Source organism: Stigmatopora argus, chromosome 1 (assembly GCF_051989625.1).
Source record: "Stigmatopora argus isolate UIUO_Sarg chromosome 1, RoL_Sarg_1.0, whole genome shotgun sequence".
NCBI classification, from domain to species: domain Eukaryota; kingdom Metazoa; phylum Chordata; class Actinopteri; order Syngnathiformes; family Syngnathidae; genus Stigmatopora; species Stigmatopora argus.
Window position 1 is genome coordinate 22,057,980 of NC_135387.1, and position 23,377 is coordinate 22,081,356.

At 39.5% G+C, this 23,377-nt stretch overlaps 2 protein-coding genes across 5 annotated transcripts; one reads left to right on the forward strand and one right to left on the reverse strand.

Annotated features, from left to right (window-relative positions):
* The first annotated feature begins 1,196 nt into the window (after positions 1-1,196).
* On the forward strand, positions 1,197-18,968 carry LOC144081599 (voltage-gated inwardly rectifying potassium channel KCNH7-like). Of its 4 annotated transcripts, none has more exons than XM_077608457.1 (17): positions 1,197-1,752; positions 2,422-2,652; positions 5,317-5,472; positions 5,922-6,386; positions 8,281-8,304; positions 9,150-9,364; positions 9,996-10,421; positions 11,552-11,783; positions 11,853-12,020; positions 12,113-12,313; positions 13,539-13,793; positions 14,164-14,369; positions 14,944-15,028; positions 15,142-15,336; positions 15,499-15,628; positions 15,730-15,914; positions 16,539-18,968. In XM_077608457.1, exons 1-17 carry the CDS (start codon positions 1,677-1,679, stop codon positions 16,640-16,642), a joined length of 3,354 nt encoding a protein of 1,117 aa, XP_077464583.1. In that variant the 5' UTR covers positions 1,197-1,676; the 3' UTR covers positions 16,643-18,968. The 4 variants fall into 4 exon arrangements, with proteins under 4 accessions (XP_077464583.1, XP_077464580.1, XP_077464581.1 ...); XM_077608454.1 differs by having other exon boundaries at positions 1,199-1,752; positions 12,113-12,312; positions 13,541-13,793; positions 15,469-15,628; XM_077608455.1 differs by having other exon boundaries at positions 1,199-1,752; positions 12,113-12,312; positions 13,550-13,793; positions 15,469-15,628.
* On the reverse strand, positions 18,868-22,225 carry LOC144081645 (grancalcin-like). Its single transcript, XM_077608459.1, has 8 exons — positions 22,058-22,225; positions 21,169-21,402; positions 21,022-21,091; positions 20,902-20,945; positions 20,669-20,816; positions 20,341-20,454; positions 20,190-20,248; positions 18,868-19,605 (listed from the first exon to the last, which is right to left on the reverse strand). Exons 1-8 carry the CDS (start codon positions 22,079-22,081, stop codon positions 19,579-19,581), a joined length of 720 nt encoding a protein of 239 aa, XP_077464585.1. The 5' UTR covers positions 22,082-22,225; the 3' UTR covers positions 18,868-19,578.
* Positions 22,226-23,377: the final 1,152 nt, after the last annotated feature.

A 23,377-nucleotide genomic window follows, 5' to 3' on the forward strand; every position in this document is an offset into this window, starting at 1 on the left:
ATAAATTTATATAAATAGGAACTAGGAAGATAAATGCCAAATTGTTCATGGAGCTATTATGCTGTGATTCAAACCAAGAAAATTCCTGCGCAGTCCAAGCATTGGCCAAGGCTTGTTTATCTGCAGCCATTTTAGTCTCAAGATCATGATCAATTAACACGCTGCAACATTAAAAACAAATTTACCAATATGGAACTGTCTAAAATTCAATGTAATTGTTCAAAACTAATACAAAAAAACATGTCAACCAGTCTCCCTGTTCTGCTACCTATTGTTTAGGCCACACATTTGTTTCATAGTTAACATTCTTCTCATTTTTGTTTCAGTCATTCCGACCAGTTGCGATTGACAAATTCAGGGTGTCCAGTCCATGTTTTGCCTTTGTTGGGGATGTGTGCACGGTACACGGTCGATTTGTCGCCGCTCTTTTGGTCGCCGATCTTTTGGTCGCCCGGAAGGTAAGTGATAATTACCATTTAAATCGTTGCTCAAATTCCCTAAATACAAACTGTGAATTACTGTTTAGTCATACTTAATGCCCTAGTCATTATTAGGCTAAAGAAAAGCTCCAAATATCCCAGACTTTTATTGTTTTTTGTTGGAGAACTTGTTAAGACCCTGACTGACATAGCTTCTTAAAGGGACAACGCATGTACATACAAACTCTTATACACGCACATGTCGGCTCAGTGAAACTGCTCATGGCCATTGTTGGCTTTTATTGATGCGTAGACCGTGTTGTTTTACCTTGTTTTGTCGCCGGTCTTTTGGTCGCCCGTTGTCGTGGTCGGGGCGACCAAAAGACCGCGACCAAAAGACCGGCGACCAAAAGACCGGCGACCAATCGACCGCACACGGTGTGCACTATCATTCTAAAAAAAAAAACATTCTCCATCACTTGTGGATGGATCACAATGAAATTTGCTAGATGTATTCCCTGTATGTATACGAATCAATCCTATAAAAGCCTGACTTAAAAAAGAGAAAAGAAGTCAGCCTTCTATCAGGGCTGATTAATGAATATCTGGCATACTGTTGTTGCCTGTAGGTAATGAGTTAGTCAGTATAGGGTATGCTTGCTCTTCTTCATAGCCTTCAGCCTGTCGTAGCACTCTCGATTTTCCATAGAGTGGAAAAAACATCAATGATGACAGATTATTTTTTTAGTGGCTGTTGATGTTTTGAATAAATCATTCTTTAGGTATTATCTGTCAAGCACACCAAATAATATGTAGCTAATAATGTTAATATTCTTGAATAATTTGTATCCACAGAAAATGACCAGTGGAATTTTTAAAGAAAAATCCTTGCACAAGACACGCCCACCCTGCGTCTGTCAGCACTTTTCCCCCCCTCAAAGCACCCCACCATCCTTCGTCCCTTTCCTTCCCAGCCACCCAAGCAGCATCCATCCCCGATAGCATCCAATCCCCCCCCCCCATCTCCGCCCGTCTCCTGCCACACGTCTTCCTCGCAAACAATGCGGTGCGGCCCCGTGGCTGCGTGTGTGCTCCGGCGTCGACACAAAAGATCATTTTGGAAATGAGGAGCGACTGCTTTGATTTTTTACACGCAAACAGGCAGGAGCGTCAAGCGTGCGTCATGGCTGGGATTTTTTTGACCATCATGACTGACTGGTGACAAAAGAAAGCCGTTGTGTGGAAGGAGAGAGAATCATGCCGGTCCGGAGGGGTCACGTGGCGCCACAGAACACATTTCTGGGGGTCATAATTCGCAAATTCGAGGGACAAAGTAAGTACTCTTAATTAGGACTTCTTGCATTGAGATGCAAAATTGGATTTACAGAAAAAAACAAAAGCCTGGTTGTGCTATTTGATTTTCTTGTCCTTTTTAAACTCTCCTGCACAAGCCAAAATTATTTTTTTATGTTGTATTTTCCTGGAAAGAAAACACGCTAGCTATTAACAGTGTATTTTTTTTAAAATGAAAACAATATTCTGTGGTTTGGTGCTGCAAAATAGGAAATCCTGTCATAAACATATTAATGTCACAAAAAGTTGCTATTCTTTTTTGATGGTAGCCTTGTATGAAATGCAAAAGGTACTGTTTATAAAATTCCTCATATTACCAATGTCATCATTACCATTATCATAATCTGCGTCTCATATCCCCACATGGCTGGTTCAGCCAACCATTTATATACATATATTAATTATTGTTTCTAAACAGGCTATATGGTGGGGTTGTGGTTAGCAAGTCTGCCTCAGAGTTGTTGATATTGAAGGTTCAACCTCTGGGGAAACCTTCCAACATTCCTTTGTGGAGTTTGAATGTTCACACTGGGCCTGCATGGGTTTTCTCTGGGTACTCCAGATGTTGAACCAAATGAAAACTAAACTGATACCATTATTACACCTAACAGTGTTGTAATAATGACCAATTCATCTTTTTTGTTGCCAGACAAGAAATTCATTATCGCCAATGCTTGCGTGCAAAATTGCGCCATCATTTACTGCAACGATGGATTCTGCCAGATGACCGGTTTCTCTAGGCCCGATGTCATGCAAAAGTCGTGCACCTGCGACTTCCTGCACGGCCACTTCACCAGTCGGTACGCCATCACCGAAGTGGCCCAAGCCCTACTGGGCTCGGAGGAACGTAAAGTAGAGATCATGTACCAACGGAAGGATGGTAAGTGGCCCGTACTAACTTAGTCTAACTATTTAAGTGCACTGCTTTTTTTGTTTTTTTGTTTGTTTGTGTATATACCATTAGCTACTCTGAAAGCCACTTTTCTTTTTCCTCTTTTGTTTTTATCATATAACCAATATATGAATTGTCTGCTCTTCCTTGTCACCTTTGTAGATAGCACTTAATACTCTGAGCAAAACCTTATCATGCCATTCGAGACATGAATTAGTTTCACTGGATTGCTTTTACTTTCCAGCGTTATTGAAATTACCTGAGTTTGACGGAGTCACTTTTTCAGGAATCATTTGTTGGCATGTTTCCAAATGACAGGTAGGTTATTTTAAACTCAATTATCTGAAAGCAAGGAAAGCGACATGGTTCCCGTGAGTAACGTATCCCCTCCTGCCACCCTACAAATGCTCCTGGCTTCCCTCTCGGGTCTTGTCATTCGCCCGTTAATGAGCTGCTCACTGTGTAGCTAGGCACCATCCATCCTGGAGTGAGTAAGGACTACCAAAGGGAGATTGATTTCATCCCCCACCCGTACAGATTTGATCATTTATTCATAGTACATTGTATCATGTTTCATGATTAAAGTTGGGAGAATCACTCTTCCTACCACTGCCCTAGTTGAGCTAATAGCTTTAGTTGGAATTTCTTTTCAATTTATTTATGCCTTTCAAAAGGAACATTTTAAAGTTTAATTTTGAAAGGACCTATCTACGGATTCACTGTTTGAAAATCCACAATTGTTCTATTGTAGGATGAAAAAAGACCCATTAGGCCCCATTAGACATCTTTTATGCTTTTGTTGTTGTCAAAGCAGTGTTTTTTTCATGTAATTTTCAAAAGAAAAAAATGTGGAGATTAAAAGATTATTTCCTTCAGAGATAAATTGTTTACTCTAAACTATAACATTAGTAACAGTCATTCATTCATTTATTTTCCATGCTGGTGGTGCTGTAGCCCATACCATCTAAATAGATGGGATACACCCTGAATTGGTTGCCAAATCACAGGGCACGCGTTACCAAAATCAGATAACAATAGTATACACTTTTAACATTTTATTAGACGTAATCCCCTATATCCAACACAACCACCAACACAACACACACACAGTCAATCAGAAGTAGTTGAAGGTACAAGACCACATCTTACGCAGTATTGCCTGACTCCTGCCAAAGAGAACACTTCATAACTCCTCTATATCTAAGGAATGTTAAGCATGTGCTACATATAAGTCCAGTATCATTGAGGATTAGCTCTTTGGTGCATTATCGCTCAACACATGCGGTTGCAATGCAACATGATCAAAACACATGTATACAATACGCCTTGTTTATTTAATTTTGATAACGGCATTACCATCAAATAATGTCAAAATGTGTAGACTGTCATCGACAAATTTGATGTGAAAAGACGGCAGGAATCTTAACTTAACGGGGATCCATCAAATTGACCATTTGAAGACCTTTACAGTTGTTTTTTGTTTCAAATTGGTAGTCAAAATGACCTTTTGGGTGATGCACCAAACTTGATTATTTTGTCTTCAACTGTTACGTGTTGAGTGAGGTTTATAGACCATTTTAACAATTCTCTCTTTTTTTGTGGATGGGAAAAAGAAAATTACATAATTTTCTATATGGAAAGTATGATTTGCTTGCTTCCTTTTTCTAGTTGCAAACTAAAAATGACTTATTAATATACCCTCCATGTCTTGGTGACAGTGATGTAAAATTGGGGCCATAACCTTGCTTAGCTCATCAGAATCAAGGCTCACTAATGCATAAATCAATTCATCTGTGAAGTACTTGAGTCGTTATCTTACGACATTAAAAAATGTATAATTCTTAAATTGAGGGCTGGACTAACCTATCATTAGGGCATGTTCTTTATTTTCTTGGCCATTTACATTGTCAATTATTACAAAAGGTATCAAAATTATGATGGACACGTGGAATAATGTACTTAACAAAAAGGTTCATATTCTTTTATATTCTAGTTTTCTAACCACCATTTTCTATGATTACGTGTTTGCACACTCAATGAGCTTCAAGAGATAGTCGCTAAAATGGTTGTCACTTCAAAGGTATACCTTATCAAAGGGGAATTTCTTGCTTTATCAACAAGGTTTGGAGCATCATATTTTTTGGGGCCGCCAGATTGCCAAGAGTCGGTTCATAAATTGAGGCAGAGTGAGCTATAAATAACCTCCTGGCGACAGTAGACGAGCCTGGTTTGGCTGTGAAGATCTTATTTACGTGTCAATTTTCAAACTAGATAAGGAGAAGAAATCTTTCCAAGCTTTAAGAGCCGTAAATAAAAATATGGAAAAAATTGCAAAACATTGCCAGAAATTAAATATTAACTTGTCACTTGCAGGGGTTCTCACTTTTGCCAATGAATTACTTTTTCTTTTTAGAGGTCAGGAAATGACAAACCAGCAAACATATGTACTTTATTTGACCTTTAAAAAAAATGAAATACACAGTATACAGAATTAAATCCATGAGGTATATTGAGGAGAGATTTTGCTTATCTTTCAACTTACAACACACATGGATGGAGGAATGTCTTAAAAGTCCAATATTTGTAATTGTGGTAGTAACACATGATGAATTGTGGTTTAAATGCCAGTTATTTCATCCTTTTTTTTGTCAGGTTCAAAGTTCTTCTGCGCCACACACATCATCCCGATGAAGAATGAAGACGGTGTGGTTATGATGTTCATTCTTAACTTTGATAACGTTCTGGATGTGGGCAGCAGTGACTCACTGGAGAAGCTATACCATGCCTACCCGTCCAAAGCCGACCAACGTAAGTGAAAATATGGACTAACCGCTCAGAAATGGTCTAGCGAGATAAGAGGATTTTGGAACAACATAATGATATTTCATGCGAATGTAGCTTGCGATCCATTGAGATGGCAAGAACGTGGATAAGTTCTGTCTCATGAGGATTCTAAAATTGCCTCCTTCAGTTCCTGTTTGGCGGTAGACAGCCACTTACCCTTGTAGATCTTTCATTGAGAGCACTGTCTTCTCAATCGAATTAAGGTCTGAGGCTGATGATGATTGATCGCAGATTCGCAGCCACGGCTTCAACGGTATTTTGTGTTGTGTGGGTTGGAATGTTGTCTAGCCTGGCAAATTTCTCCATTGCAGATGGCACAATTTTACGCATGTGTTTGTAATTATTTTTGGTCATTCTTTGCCACTGTTTTGCATTAACCAACCATAGGATGTTAATTTGGTCTATTTCTCCAGGCAAAAGGAGGTTCTTCCATTTTCGTTTTCCCGTTTTATCGCTTTTGGGCATTAACAAGCAGTCCCTGCCTCAGGAAGACCCTGACGTGACAGTGGAGTCTCCTTGCCACAGCATTGACTCCGTGGCAATCTGCGACGAAAACCCAGTCAATGCCCCTCAAATCTGGAATCCCTCGAACCCCAATGACAGCAACACCCTCATCGCCCCAAGCTTCTGTTCCACACCCGTGTCTTGTCCATTGGATCACACGTCACCCAAAGCTCCTTGGGACAGATTACACCAAGCCGATGCTGCGACCCAGAGCCAGGTGGACACGGTGATTGTTTCTCCATGCATCCCAGGCCTCACTCCAACTGCATCCAGGGAGAGTGTATGTAGTATTCGAAGAGCCTCTTCTCTCTACAACATGGATGGTTTTAGATCCAACTCCAAAATGGACTTCAGGGATCGACACGCCAGCGAAGGTGAGGTGCTCTCCACTAACCATGCAAGACTTAAATGGTAATTTTACACAATTTTTTTGTGCTACTACGAGTCAAACAACAGCACTCTTATTTAACGTACTACGACGAGCATCACTATTGCTGGTTGGAACAGCATACCTGTCAACCTCTGCCGATAACTGCCCTTATAAATGATTATGATTCCCCTTACAAACCCCCCAAAAACCTTACAAACACCGTACGACTCGTACGGTGTTTGTAAGGTTTTTTGGGGGTTTGTAAGGGGAATCATAATCATTTATAAGGGCAGTTATCGGCAGAGGTTGACAGGTATGGAACAGAATTAGCCTGTTTTGGATTCAAACATGTCACCAACCCAAAGTTATGCTGATGTAGTTTCCCTGTTGTTGTTTTTCAAACAGCTGGAGTGTCTTTGAATATTTTCTGTGCAGGCGGTGTTAATCTGGTTACCTTTCAGTGAAGGTGCAAATCATTCTGTCTGTATACGGGCCTTGTGATTAATTTACGATCATTCCGCATTATACTGCTTTTCGCCCGATGCGAGCTGGACTACGGCGCCATTCCCCGTCACCTTTATCAAGATATACTATACAGAGAGAGGGTTTTAATGGAGTTTTCGCAACTCCTCTCAGTTCATGTCTCTCTCAATCAGATCTTTACTCGCTTTTGGGACCCTGAAATGCGTTTGGTTGGCTGCTCTCTGGTAAATTGAATGAAAACAGTCGCGCTTTAAATCCAAGTTGTCAACCTCGGATTTTGAGAGGGTGAAGAAACTGAGACGATAATCTGCTTTTTTGGTCTCATAGATTTGCTACACAAAAGTAGGGAAGTTAAGACCTACTTAAAAGGATTTACAATTCAAGTCGATTTACCGTTTTAAAGGCTTGAATTGAGAAAGTCAGCAGTGAACTCACTAGTGATACACTACGTACTTTAATCCTTTAAAGCCCAAACCACAAAATAAATGACAGCAAATTAAAATTCTTCAAACTGTGCCTAGAACTAACGGTAGAAAGATGCTGAACATGGAGACACCAGGAGAAAAGGAGGAAGAACAGAGAGGAAATGCATGGATGCAATTACACAAGTCAAGTAGTTAACTGGAGTTTTCAGCAGAATTTGTGGGAAAGAATTATTTACTGCAACAACCTCGCTGTTACAACCGTTTAAATCATTTTGATATGTTACTTTACTTTACAGATGGCCATAAAATAATCAGCATAACACAGTAAAAGTAATGAATGTTGTTTAGGAGAGCTGTAAGGGTAAAATCATGTCATATCCAATTTGCCAAAATGGAAAAACAAAGGGTTCTTTGTCTCATTTTTCCCATTCTTGTTCCTCAACGCCTTCTCTGATATTATTTCCGTCATCAAAGAAAATGGTAGCAATATCAAAGGTACCAAAGGGAAGCTTCTTGCATTTCCAATGAATTATTTCTGACACATTTGTTGCTTAACACGGATCAAGTGCACAATTAAAGCAAGCTTACTACACAAGAGGCGCTGAATGGAAATCAATGATTACATTGCGTTTGAAAAAAATGAATGAGATTTGGTCACATTGCCATGATGATGATGATGATGATGATGATGATGATGGGGCATACACACTTCACCAGCACACAGACAGAAATGGAAAAAAAATCATCATCAAATGTAATGTGGCCAGACTGTGGCAACCAAAAAAAAAGCCTGGTCTCCACACAAAAATAAAGATCATTCCATGGCTGATGACATATAAACAATGACAATCTACTTATTTGGACCACATTAGCTCATTTTATGGTTTATATAGTGAATTAAAGGGATATACCGTAACTAATTACGTATTTTCAGATGATAATAATATGATACTGGGCAATTAAGGTTACTTTTTCCCCCTTTACCTCTAGTTCCCTGCACCTGGATGGCTAGTGGTATGGCTTAAACTGGTTCCCTTGAAGTGCATGTGTCCTCACGTGGCTTGAAGCTGTACATGCATATTTCATCCTCAGCTGTCTGTTCCGTTGCCCTCAATCACTGTATTGTATGGACTTGTCAGGGTCAGGGAGCGGGTGGGCGGACCATGCGACTCGTCTCTGTCAGCCGGTGTTCACTTTTGGTTATTCATGTCAGTGTGTGACTCCCTTATTTTTTTTTTAAATGCAGGTGAAGTCCTGAATATATTAGCCACGTGTAAACACAGCGGTTCCTTGATTTACAAGTGTTATTCATTCCAACACCATTATTGCTTATTTAATCAATATTTCTTGCTCTCAGAAATCAGAGCATTAGATTTTTAATATTTTTGATGAAAAACATTTCTAGGTTGTATTATAACATACTGTAAAAACATAGCAAGAGTGTAGAGGAAGCAAGTTTGGCTAGCTGAATGTGTGTGTTCGGCCATTTTCTACTGTAAACAGATGGTCGAAATTGCATGTGTTTCTTTTAACACGTCTCCTTTTGTTGTTTTTCACTCGAGCTGTGGCTAATTTCAATCTCGCTCATTAAATCTGCAAAGCAATACAACGTGACAAAGTGACAATTTGTAATTGGAAAAATCGCAATTGGGGCACTTGAAACTCAAGGTACCTATGTTTACTCAAGATTTGGATGCGTATGTTGTTGTGTAAATGTCAGTGCTGTGACAAATATATACAGTATGCTCCATCTGTATTGACATGTGATGAAACAAACACCATGCTTCACTGCATATGTATTAAATTCATATGTATATGAACACAAGACTGCCCTCTAACATCCATTTTCATTTTTTCAGGTCCTCTCATCCAGATAAAATCAAGTATGCTCTGCTCTACCTCTGACTCCAACCTAAGCAAGTACAGCACTATCAACAAGATTCCCCTCATCACGCTTAACTTCTCGGAGGCCAACATTGAAAAGAAGTGTCCCTCACCCCCTTTGTCTGAGAAAACCGTTATTGCTTCTAAGGTCAAAGACCGCACACACAATGTCACGGACAAAGTCACACAGGTAAGATGTCGAAAAAAACACGCATGAGTGTACTATCGCCCACTACAGGCTGAAGGCGGTGCACACACGCCTTCGATTAGCTCAAATGTAACCAACAGCAACATTAGGTCCGCTTAAGTGGCAATTTGGTAAAAGGAAAAATACATAAACGCTATACAGTAACTATTGGCAAGGGATAGTGACTCCCCGATTAACTCGTCTGCCCCCTCTTTTCACACATGCCTTAACAGCTGTGTCATCACAGTATTTCTGGACATGGCATGCCGTAGGCCTATAGCTATGGTCAATCGTGTATAGTGTGAAGAAAAAGGGAGACAATATTGTCCTCTGCGGCACCCTAGTTTTGCACACAAGGGCTTGTGAGACATCTGCCCCACACTGTAGCCTGTCATTTAGATGTCTACTTGAGAAAAGTAGGATTCCCTCCCATCTATTCCATCTTCCCTGTTCAACTCCGAGGCTGAAGCGTGTCAACAGCCATTGTAAAATAAAATTTAAAAAAATCAACTGCATATATATGATGTTGCATGCACAGATAAACAAAACAAGAATACAACTAAACTATGAGAAAGAACTTCTTTTTTGGTTTTGATGGTCAAGCATCGTCATAACCATCCGTCACCCCGTCCAGGTTCTTTCCCTTGGTGCTGACGTGTTGCCCGAATACAAACTCCAGTCCCAACGCATGGACCAGTGCACTATTCTTCACTACAGTCCCTTCAAAGCTGTGTGGGACTGGCTCATTCTGCTTTTGGTCATCTACACGGCCATTTTCACCCCTTACTCTGCAGCCTTCCTCCTTAACGACATCGAGGAGCAGAAGAGACGAGAGTGCGGCTACTCTTGCTCGCCGCTTAATGTGGTGGACTTGATGGTGGACATCATGTTCATCGTAGACATCCTCATAAACTTTCGGACCACCTATGTCAACAACAATGAGGAGGTAGTGAGCCACCCTGGCAAGATAGCCATTCACTACTTTAAAGGTTGGTTCCTCATAGACATGGTCGCCGCCATCCCCTTTGACCTGCTCATCTTTGGATCGGGATCTGACGAGGTGAGGTGCTAAGTTCATTCGTATTTCAATTTGTATAAGTGTATCGCTTTTGACAATGACATCACGTGTTTGCACTACTACAAACAAACAATTACGTCATGTCACCAAGGCAGAGTTAGTGTGAAAGCAGACTAATTGGAGAAACACCATAGTTTTTTTATTTTATTTATTTTTTATTCTCCATTGGTGTTATTGTGAGTGTGAAAGGCTGTATGTCTATATTGCCTGCAACTGACTGGCAACCAGTTCAGGGTGTACTTGGCCTCCAGCTAATAGTTACTTGGAATAGGTTCCAGCAAGAATAATATTACCACTGATGTATTCAGGAATGGCAAATATTAAATGCTGTGACCATGACATTTTGATTCATGAGTCAATGTGATCGTTTGCACGTAAAATGTAAATGCATCACGTCTAAATTGAAAATGGTTGCAAGTAATGTAATAAATCAAATGTGCTCATTTGGCTTTTGACCCGAGCTAACAGTTTCATGTTGGATAGCTTTTCATTTGGCGGGTTCATGGCCAGGCGCAACCAAGGCCTGGCCAAGTTGTAAAAAGAGACATTTAACGATGCCGAGAGGCGCATTGCGTCCTTATCAAATGGGCAACTCACTGAAGTGCGTGAAGAAGAGAGATGGTTATTTTTACCTCCTACAAGTAGAAATACATGTTTTACTGCTTTAAAATGAAATGTGTGTTGCTTAGTGCTGAAACAGGGTTTATTTTTGAATCCACTGTAATAATGGGTGCTAGGGTTGCCTAGAAACCATTTTGCAATCCTTTTTTGGCACTGATTTCATTGATAATCACATGGCAAACTTTTATAACCCATTCTAGATCATTTAGTACATGATGGGAGTATTTGTTTTTCATGATCCATTTCTCAAACCTTCCTATTAGCAATGTTTAAGTGAAACTATCTTTACAGTCATACAAGTATGAAAAGAGGTCATTTTTCCTTACAACAATGCAAATATTTTCTGTGTTTTCCATGCACATTGTCGTGAGGGTTTCAGTAAAAATTTCAATTACGTTTGCATGTTGACATATCTGTAACATAATATTATACCAGATGTGCATCGACTGGACAATGAGCAATTTTTACAATGTCCTTGTTTTGCATTGCAGACCACCACCCTAATTGGTCTTTTAAAGACGGCCCGCCTTCTGCGCCTGGTACGCGTTGCACGCAAGCTGGACCGCTACTCGGAGTACGGCGCCGCCGTGCTTATGCTGCTAATGTGTATTTTTGCACTCATCGCTCATTGGCTGGCCTGCATCTGGTATGCCATCGGCAATGTAGAGAAACCTTACTTGGAGCACAAGATTGGCTGGTTGGACAACTTGGGCCTCTCCATAGGTGACTCACTGGTTAGTTATATTTCAGGAAACCTTTAACATTTCATGATGCTATCATTTTCCACTCTAGGGAAAAAATATAATTACAGTGACCCAAGCTCAGGGCCGTCCATCAAAGACAAGTATGTCACCGCACTGTACTTCACCTTTAGTAGTCTGACCAGTGTGGGCTTTGGCAACGTCTCCCCCAATACCAACTCCGAGAAGATTTTTTCTATTTGTGTCATGCTCATTGGATGTGAGTGACTTTCATGGCAAAAAGAAGGGTTTTTTTTCTTTCTGAAATGCTGTCCAAAACCTTTACTTGACTTGGCTTTGTGTTTTTCTTAGCCTTGATGTATGCCAGCATCTTTGGGAACGTGTCCGCTATCATCCAGAGGTTGTATTCCAGTACGGCCCGCTATCACCTGCAGATGCTCCGCGTCAAAGAATTCATCCGCTTCCATCAGATCCCAAACCCACTTAAGCAGCGACTTGAGGAGTATTTTCAGCATGCCTGGACATACACTAACGGCATCGACATGAACATGGTATGAGGGAAGCGCTCTAGTTTTACTGTGGCATGCAATTTACGCCTATAGGCTCTGCGTTGTAGTCAGTACCTGATCTTGTCTATATGTTGAGGGTGCATGTTTTCTGACATCTAGTCTTGGCTGTTCTTGGCTGATACTCAAAGTCATATAGGGTAGGCTACATCTCACCCATGTCAATGAATAAAATATCATTTCGGGACTTTTTTAAGCAGTGTCGGACATCTTTATGTAGAAAATGTAATTTGGGTGAGTTTCCATGGGGAAGTTTTATAACCAAATATATTTTAGGGATCATTTCAAAAAATAAGTGCCGTGTAAAGCACAGTGGACAGTGACGTTAAAAGTTGTGTTTGATTTCTACTCCGTGTCTCACATGCAGTCTCTGGTCAGTATGTAAAGTCAAGATACAGCTGGGCGCTAACACCATCTTATTCCAAGAAAGTTGATTTTTAAAAAAAGATAAGACCCCGGGTTTCGATTTTGACTAATATTATGCAATCTATTTTCGGAAAAAAATACATCTGTTTAATTAGCTGCATTCCAAAAAGTCAATGTTGAAAGCAATATTGTTGATAGTAGTTTGTCTTTTTCATGTCTGCCTCATGCCAAATGGAATGATTGGACCACTCTGGTAAGAGCAGGAGGTACATGTGTACAGTTTATTAATGCTGCTATTTTTGATATTATGTTCCAGAGGGTGACTCAAGTTTCAAGTTTTCTTTTTAAACATCTTTTTTAGCATGATTCTGATATGAAGCCCAACTAGTAAAATAGTTTGATAAGGTAATAAAGTGATATGGCTCAATTCACTATTCTAACAAATAGCAATGCCACACAAAAACACAAGCAAAAGTCAGTCAACAAATATTTCAACAAATGGTAGAAAAACAATAACAAACACATTAGGCCATTTCAGTCATCTCAAATAAACATATTGACGTGTTTAAACACACACAATGCAATAAAATATAGCTGACATTTGCAGTTAAATATTTTCAAGTTGTTTATGAAATTAGATTAGATTAATCGTATGCAGGAAATTCACTTTGCTTTGCTGGGAAGTTTACAAGAAAGAACATGTGGATATTGTGTGATATTTGTCAGATTTAAAAATGTGCTTCATATTCAAGAACTCTCATAGTTTTCGCACATCTTTGCAGAGAACATTTAAAAAAAAAATAGCAAATACTACATTAGCTCTGATCACAAATATGTGTGTTTTTAGGTCCTGAAGGGTTTCCCAGAGTGCCTACAGGCAGATATCTGCCTTCACCTCAACAAGAACCTCCTGCATGGCTGCAAGGCATTCTGCGGCGCTAGTAAAGGTTGCCTCCGGGCCCTGGCCATGAGGTTCAAGACCACACACGCACCCCCTGGAGACACACTGGTTCACAGCGGAGACGTGATCAGCATGCTATATTTTGTCACCCGTGGCTCCATCGAGATCCTCAAAGAAGATGTTGTTGTTGCTATATTAGGTAGGTCTCAAACTATTCATTCATTTTCTGGACCACTTGATTTAATAACTAAAGTAAGCCAAAAAAATAAAATAAAAAGTCTGTTGTAGGTTCTTTTTATTCCCATCTTTAGTTTGTAAACTCATAAATTGTGTGAGTAGAATGACCATCCCATGTTTCTCCATTTGTTAATTCTATCGTATCACATTCTCCATCATGGAATTTTAATTGAGCAATAAACCTGTTATAACTTTGTGTTGAAAAGCAACCATCAGATCACGAAATAGAGCAGCAACTGCAAACCAACTCACATTTGGACACATTTCCCCTGATCATTTGATCATAATGACGTGTGACAAAGTAGCTCATCGGTCAGGCGTGTCCTCTGCAGGCAAGAACGATATCTTTGGCGAAATGATCGACCTGAACGCCAAAACAGGAAAATCGTGTGCTGATGTGCGGGTGCTGAGCTACTGCGACCTGCACACCATCCAGAGAGAGGAGCTCTTGGAGGTTCTGGACATGTATCCAGAATTTGCTGACCATTTCCTCGCCAACCTGGAGCTGACTTTTGACCTCGGTGATGAAAATGCAAAGGTAGAATATAGATCCAAATTTGTTTTACTGAGGAAAAGAAAAAAAACTTGACAAGAATTGCCTTATCTGTAACAATTGGTACTCGGACGTTTCGTCGAAAGACGTTTGGTTCCCGGACGTTAGGTCCCCGGACGATTGGTCGACCGGACGTTTGGTCGACCGGACGTTTGGTAGAATGGACGTTTGGTAGAATGGACGTTTGGTCGCCGGGTTCGCGAGTCCCGAGGTTTGAGTCAGGAGACTTTCATTTGTTTAACCCTATTCACTCAATGTTAAATAATAGTCATTAAATGCCTATTCACCCAATATTAAAATCTATCAATTGCATGCAAACCTGTTCTACTAAACGTCCGTTCTACCAAACGTCCAGTCGACCAATCGTCCGGGGACCAAACGTCTTTCGACAAAATGTCCGGTCACGGTAACAATTTCTACAGGCAAAGAATGATTATATTGCATACTGGAATTGACAACAGTCCATCCCATTTCAACTGGAATTATCATTCAAAAATGTTTGCTTTATTTTACGAGTCTTAATATGACAATACAATTGATTTCTCTGCTCTTTTATCAGATGCCCTGCCAACAATACGCCGATTCCAATATGGATGCTAGAGTTTGTCGAAGGAGATACTCAGGCATAAGGAAGTCTTCCAATGGTTGGTAGTCATAGTTTCCATCATTGGCAGCAAATGACTCAATGAACTTTTTATTTTAAATACATCTTGGTCATTTCTAGAATCGCTGATATCTATATTTTTTTTTAATCAAGGTGCTCATCAAAATGAATTCAGCACGCCGCATGGAGATGAAGACAAGGAGGAGGAGGTAATTGAAGAGACAAACAAAAGGGAGGTGGAAGAGACACAGAAGCCTTGGTCCTCCAGCACGCTGGGCTACCCGGTGGTAAAAGACCAACGCTTTGGCATTGACCTCAGCAGTTGTGAAGATGACGCCCATGCAAAAGGTTGGAATGGTTTCTCAAATTTGATTTGAAAAGACATGTTCATGAATCATTGCTAATGAGTCGTACATACACAAAGATAATGAAAGTTTCGTAGACTTGTTAAAAGTGTTCAGAATAACTGTTTTCCAACAGAGCTCCTCAAAAATGACTGGACTTATGCAGGTTGTCACATGGAGGAAAAGCAATCGTCCTTGTTCCAGGCTGCAGGTGGTCAGAATGAAATGAATATGACGGATCTCAGCTACGTGGAAGTGGAGCAAAGGCTCGACAGGCTGCAACAGCACCTTGACAGGTGCGAGAAGGAAATGAATGTCTAAAAGGGCCCGGTGGGATACGATGTGATTATCCCAGCACAGAAATATCGAGTTTGATGCCATTTCATTACGCCCACAGGCTGGAATCGCAGATGACGGGAAACATACAGGCCATCCTCCAGCTCCTCCAGAGGCCAGCTACAGCGTTCCCACCTGCCTACAGTACCATCCAGCCCAGCGAATCAGAGGCTGACCATCGGGTTGCAGCCGGAGTCGACCAACCAGACGACTCCCAGAGTCGCTCGTTCGAAACCTCCATCTCTGGTAAGACAACACTAGGGGTTCTCAAACAGCTTTCCAGGACCCCTTGCAGGGAGACTTTTTGGATATCTAAAGCTCATTTTTTTAAAATCAATATGTAAAAATTCACTTTCAAATGTAAAATAGGAATCGGCACATCCTTGCCACCATCCAGAGTGCCTTAATAATGCTTAAATGTTAAAAATACTTTTAGTGGTAGTTTCCCCCAAAAAATGAGAACACCAATGAAGGAGTTTGGAAAATTTATTGGCAGTTTACTACATTCATTAAGACAACGATCACCTGCCGGACGTTTGTTCGCCCAGACGTTTGACAACATGACAGAGTTTACTGTAGAAACCAGCTCTCAAAATTATATTCATGAGAAAGTTTAATATCTAAATATCTACTGTTGAAAGCAGCTCTCAAAATTATATTCATGAGAGTTTAATATCTAAATATCTACTGTTGAAACCAGCTCTCAAAATTATATTCACCCGGGCGACCAAACGTCCGGGCGACCAAACGTCCGGCGACCAAACGTCCGGCGACCAAACGTCCAGTCACAGCCAGGTTCAATAGAGAAAGTTATGAAGCAAAATTGAAGTTACTTAGATGAATTCAATTCTACTCGATTCTCTTTTTCAGACCTGCAGCCCCGAAGAGATTGCGCTCCACACAGAGACTCTGCCAGGTGTGACCACAGCTGTACTCACGCAGAGACTCCCACTGGGAAGCGTGCACCGTGTTAAACGATACCAGCGTTCCCTGAGGCCGTCTTTCGATAACAGTCCCAGCTGCTCGCCACCGTTGGGACTCCATTGACCCTTTTCTGACCTGCAATTTCCTTAGTAGTTGCCCCCGCCAACACCCTTGAGATGTCCAAGGACATTTTCTGCACTTTGACTCAGGGTCGAAGAAATAGAATATGCAAAGGAAGGTACGTTATTTTAAACGATATCTCTTCCCAGTTGTAATTTCAATATCTCAAATCCATGTATACAGCAGTATTTTTTTAGAGCTGCAGATATTGATAACATATTTCATATCATCGACAGATCGGATGAGTAATTTAACGATTGATCAATTAATCAGATAGGTGGCACTTTCTGCAGTTACCTTCACAGTTTAATAACAGTAATACACAATACTAAAATATAAACGGTGTTTGATTTACTCACATGTAATCTTTGAACGAAAATTCACCAGTTTTTTTAAACAAAGAATGTAGCACCAATATAAAAACAACCCAGTGTAAAGAAAATGCATTTTGTGTAACACAATACTGCCACCTACTGTACACATGATTGACGGCAGATTAGAAGCAACAATTAGGTGCATGCTGCCACCTTCTGTGCAAGAATGGGCACCACCCATTTCCTTAAGCACACTGAGAACCCCCCAATAGTCGGCGAAAATAGTCGATAATCAAACTTATTTTAATTTAATTCTCGATTTTTATGGATTAGTTGCTCCAGCCTTAATTTATATACTATAGAATGCACATGTACAGTATAATTACAGTCGACTGTAAATGTATTTGAAATACAACATTGGCAGTTATAAAAGATATGCATGTTTTTTTATTTTATTTTACTTGTTATATTCTTTTGAAGAGCGTTTTTTTTTGGAGAGGGAAGGGTGTGGGGGGCTAGCTGTACCAAGTTTAGTCCAATTTGCTTTTCTATTTGTCTTCCTCACAAAGAACATCGTCTGAAATTCTTTATTGGGCATAACCACTTTATGTGCACAAAAGTTGAAACTTGCCAAGGAATTCCTTGTATATATTTCAGTGTGCCTACTTTTTTACCATATTGCCACAACAGATGTCCATTTCCAGTACAATCTTAAGTCTCATAACAAAAGACTAATGAGAGCAAGAATGTTGACCTGCTTTGTTAATGGTCACTGAACATGCTCTAGGATTATTACCACATCTATAAATCACTTACAGCCTGTCCTTTTTTTGACACACTCTTTATGTTAGAGCAACAAGCCAAAGGTTCAAGTAAGTTTGTAATTGAAGATTAAACTCCTGACAAAATGTTCGGTATGGTCAATTTCAGGTGAAATTTCACAAATAAATCTACAGTAATAAATCCCATAAGGAACTAAATATTACATTTATAAAATATGCCTTAACTGAGAAATTTCCATGACCCTCCCAGGTACATGTACACTTAAAAGGAAAGAAAACACCTGCATCGTGTCTATCCCACCAGAATAAATCCTGTTTTAATTAACAGAATTAATTTTTTTCTGATGTCTAGGAGTGGGAAAACTATTTATTCATTGCGGTCACTCATTGAAAAGAAAATAATCCTAGGGTTTGGAATGATTGGATTTTTTCAAAAAACCATTTTTAGCTTCTTTCTAAACACCTCCGGTCTTAAGACCCTAAACGTTTTTATCGATTGGAGATTTTGCCGGCAAAATTTTATTGCGTCCCCATTTCCTGGTATTAAGTTTACGCCGTTTTGCCACACAACCAATTGCGTATGCGTAAAAAAAAAATTCCTTAAGGGGAAGACAAAAAAAAACCCTTCAAAGAAATGTTTGCTTTTTTCCCTCATTCCCTACTGCTAACAGCAAAGTGTATGAGATTATGTGGGCATTTTTGCTTGTTATGAAATTAATGGACACCTTTTGTAGTACAAGGTTACTCATGGATGTGCAAATTTTTGCCCATCTAAAAAAAAAGCTGTATTGATAATATAAATAGCACATTTTTCATTTAGTGCTGGTCACGTTTAACTGATTGACTGCCATTGAGAGGGATAGACATCCAACCCAATTGAACTGGGAATTCTGGAAGCATCTTCTTTTGTCAAATTTTAAAACACAACAGAAGGGTTAATAAAAAAATAAGAACCACGTGATTGGAAGTCTATCATCGTCGATGGCACTGATAAGAGTTCATGAAATGCATTATTTTGTTGTTTGCCAGCATGTTATGCAATCCAATATTTTTCACATCTTATCTGAATGTTTGTGTTTAATGAAATTGAGCAAAATGTACAAGTACTCTTGAAAGATGCACAATTGTAAAAAGTTAATAAACACATGATGCATACAGGATTCATAGAACTGTGATTAACAAAATAGAATCTCTTCTACAACATTGGTTAGATATTTAAATCTCTGGATATATATACACAGAGAGTGTGATGCAGGTTATAAAAAGATATATTTAAATGATGAATTTGTGATAAGACAAATTGGTTGACACTTTCAGTTGATAATAAATGGCTATGACAGGGTAATAAGGCCAAAGAATGGGGGGAAAAATAGGACTAAGAGGTTAAAGGCATATTATTTGATTTTTGTTCTAGTACTATTAGTACAACTGTTCACGTAATAATACTACGACTTGAATCTCGTACTACAGTACTTCTCCTTACAATGGCACAGGTGTCAAAGATTTTTTTTCTTTTTTTCTTTTTTCAAACCACAGATATCCCTTGGCTTAACACCTTTTTAAATGTTACTATATGTGCACACCCATATATAAGCAAAGACATTCTTACAGTTATAGCAAGCTACACAGGCAACACGCTTACGTTTTGTTAATACATCCAGAAGACTGACTGGCCATGATTTGTTTTGCTGGACAGGGATTGGTCCAACAGAAATCCCTGATTGGCTCACCACAGTAAGTTGGCCTCGTTACTCTGCCCACCAGCAAGGCTCAAATTGCCATTGTGCAGAGAATAAACTACGGCAAAAAGAAAATGGACAATTTTAGAAATAAAGACTAGGCATAATTTGGATGCACGTTAAAATTCACTGAAAATTCTGAAGAGTAAAAATAAATGATCAACCCATATATACATACCTGTCAACCTCTGCCGATAACTGCCCTTATAAATGATTATGATTCCCCTTACAAACCCCCAAAAAACCTTACAAACACCGTACGAGTCGTACGGTGTTTGTAAGGTTTTTTTGGGAGTTTGTAAGGGGAATCATAATCATTTATAAGGGCAGTTATCGGCAGAGGTTGACAGGTATGTATATAGATATATAATATCAAAAAAAATTGCATATTTATAAAATAAATACATTTAAAGTTAATTTATTTAAATGTATTCCTGTCCCTACTGCTAAAAAAATAGCGGTAACATTGTATGAACTTGGAGACACAATCAGGCTGAAATTTTTTTCATAAGTTGAGAACCCTGCATTTTGTAGAGGGAAAAAATTATAAGCCATGACCAAAGAGGTCCCTAAGAGAACCAAATTGAACAATGAAAACCAAAAGGGTTGAATCCAAATTGAACAACCAAAATGGTGACTTACATCATCATAAGCAAAGAGGACAGAACCTTGCTGCCTGGTATCTCTTCTCCTAAAATGATCTGCAATGGGAATGAATACACATACATTTAGTTTAACATCAAATTCGTTTTAGCGCTACAACTGCCTCATTGCCATAATGTGAGCTCGGTACCTGTAAGCGCACGGAGCTTGACACAGCAGGCCACGTAGTCGTCAAAGTAAATGCGCCCGCCTTTATTGTAGCGCTTGATGATGGCGTTCAGAGCCTGAGGACTTATTCGGTATCCTAGTAACAGTAAGAGGGAAAAAAAAAAGGTTGACATTGGTACCAAGATTTAGGAATAAAATTACTTCTGTGACAGAGATTGTAACTTTGGATTCAAATATCAAATCAACTTTTCTCATTGAAATGAGTTACATTTCCATTATATTTTTATTTATTTCTCTCTGCTGTGTATAGTAACTTCCGATCCGATCTTAAATTATCTTCAGTCGCTCACCCATTGAGCTGATTGCCTGGGTCATCTCATGTGGTTCAACAGTACCACTCCTGTCCCGGTCAAACATTGTGAAGTTCTGCTTCCAGCCATTCAATGCCACAAACAGCTCCTTGAACTCATTAAAGCCCATCTTACCTGTAAAGTCCCTCTGGTGATGGATTTAGTCAAGGTGCAACAGCTGATCATGTGGATTTACATCCTGTGATTACCCACAGTGACAATGCAAAGGATACGTCGAGCATGGCGATCATGATTCTGCATGTCTCCAAGCTAAATGCTGCGACATGAAATAAAATGACAATATATTAAAAACTACCCCAGATTTGCATGGCTCAAGAAGCAAGGCCACATACGGCTGTACGTTCCGGTGAATCCAGCTTGAGTTAAACACCTCTGCAGCTCCACTGCATCAACCTCGCCGTCCTGTACACAATCGATCCGTTCTAATTGTACTTACGTCTGTTGATTAGTGATGCAGTTTGGCAAAGTGATAAATATACCTGTCCAGCAATGTTCGTGAAGTAACCCCACGCTGGGTCATTGACAGCAGGGCCAGCAGGGCCTGCAGTACCATATGCTGGATATCCTCCTCCATAAGCAGGGAAACTAGCACCCTGAGGCATTGGGCCCCCCATTTGGCCCCCCATTTGCCCCCCCATTGGGCCTACCATTGGTCCACTCATGTGCATCATTGGTCTTCCAGGCATTCCTTGGGGTGCCATCGGACTACCATACTGAAAGAGGAAACAATCGTTTTTAAAAAGGGACAATCCAATGGAAATCGGTGTTAACATTTCTGTACAGCTTTCAACTACATTCGGTCATTGTGAAATACAATACAGCTAAGCGTACAAAGTAATTTCGATATTACAAAGAATACAAGTAAGTTCGATGTGCCATGTAAGTTTTTCTTTTTTTAATATTGGAAAAGGGCACCTGCAAATTCCGGTTCGATCGCGTAACGAGAGCGCCAAATAAGGTCATGCTCTCGCGATTCCGCCGTCAAATCACGTTTCGCAGTGTGCGTCGGACAAAAAAAAATGCGTAAAGTTACGACCGGTCTATAAAATTGCTAGAGTTGATAAAACAGCAGTATCTTTTGTGATTTTGTTGCTAATTACAGTTATTCGTTCACAAATAAACTTTTATTTTAGTAATTTAGTTTAACACTACAGTTGACCAAGTGCTATTTTTTTCCAACCAGGAAGTCGTTTATATGGTTTACGCAGACATATTTTTCATTTTGTTATGCGTGACATGAACACAAAATACAAAAAAACAAACATGTTTGGCCAAAGATAAAAGCAAAAACAGAAAAAATGTGGCGAACGAACCACCTACTGAAATGTTGTTTTAAAATAAAAACATGAGAGCATTAACTGTACTCACACCACCGTATCCCGGGTAAGCCATAGTTGTGGGTAAAGAACAATATTAGCACGAATGGAAAACTGTGGGAATAACGCGAGTAAGGCGAAGTTTCTTCTTCCGGTAAATCGGAGCCAGTAGCGAAGGCTCAACCAAAATGGATGGGTGAGATAAGATTTAGACCGGCATCCTGTTTAACGCAAATTTGTACGTTAATTTTGTCGCCATGTTGAATGTGGCAAAGTCGAACCAACTGCCCTGCAAACGTTGTGGGCTCTTTCTGCTTTCTTTCTATCCCTTTTCAAATCTTGATTTTTTCCCCCCCGGGATTACATTGGCAATAATAACAATTTGGAAAAGGATAGTATATTGATCCTGATTATTAGATGGTGATTTCCAAAATCGGGACCAAGGCATTAACCATCGACCGTGGCGTTAAAAACGATGCTTTTTGACCACGAGGCGGCACCCAAACTGCAATTTACGTTCCACAGACTCTGGGTATTTGGGGCAGGTCCGGGTTCTATATAGTATAACTAAATAATTAAATATTTGATTAGATTGATTTGTATTTTGGGTTTTTTTAAACTCAAAGTTTTGTATATTTTATACATATTTTGGAGTTCTACCTATTAATTTTAATATTTTTCCCCCTGAACAATTTTTGGAACCACGGTTTGAGTGCAATTCAAAATCAATTTTATTTCTGTAAGAAAACAATGTTTTTGACTTCTTTTGCCACAGGACATGTGAAAAACACCATAGTTTCAAAGTAAAATTTTTGCCATTGATCAATGGAGACCTGTGTGAATCCCTCTCATGTATTTAAAATGACAATTAAAAACTACCTAAATATACTATCCAGATTTTTTTTCAATCATTTTTTTCACTCATTGTGCTAAAAAATGAAACAATTTTGCAGCTTGGCTTCTGCTGTCCAAACCGTCTACAGTCAGTTGGACCACTGTGAAAGAGAAAAAATATTACTTAAGTGGAGTCAAAGAAAAAAAAAGGAAAAAGAAATAAAACAGCCCTATTTAGGTCGTTTAGAAATCCTTTACTGCTACACTGAGACCAAATGTGTTCAAAATGTCACCTATAAAGGATTTGGTTTAGTGGCATATAAATGGAAAGGTTGTACTCCTCAAACAAAGCATGCTGCATTAGTGAAGATTTGTTTGCAGAGGATGTCTGCTCTGAGTAGAACAAGTGATGAAAATGGTGTTTATTCCCCATAAATGTGGAGCTTTTTTTTATTTGTTAAGCTTTCAACAGGCTTTTACTGTTTACTGTGACTAATCATCACCTCACACCATCCGGCATGACACAAATACACTTGGA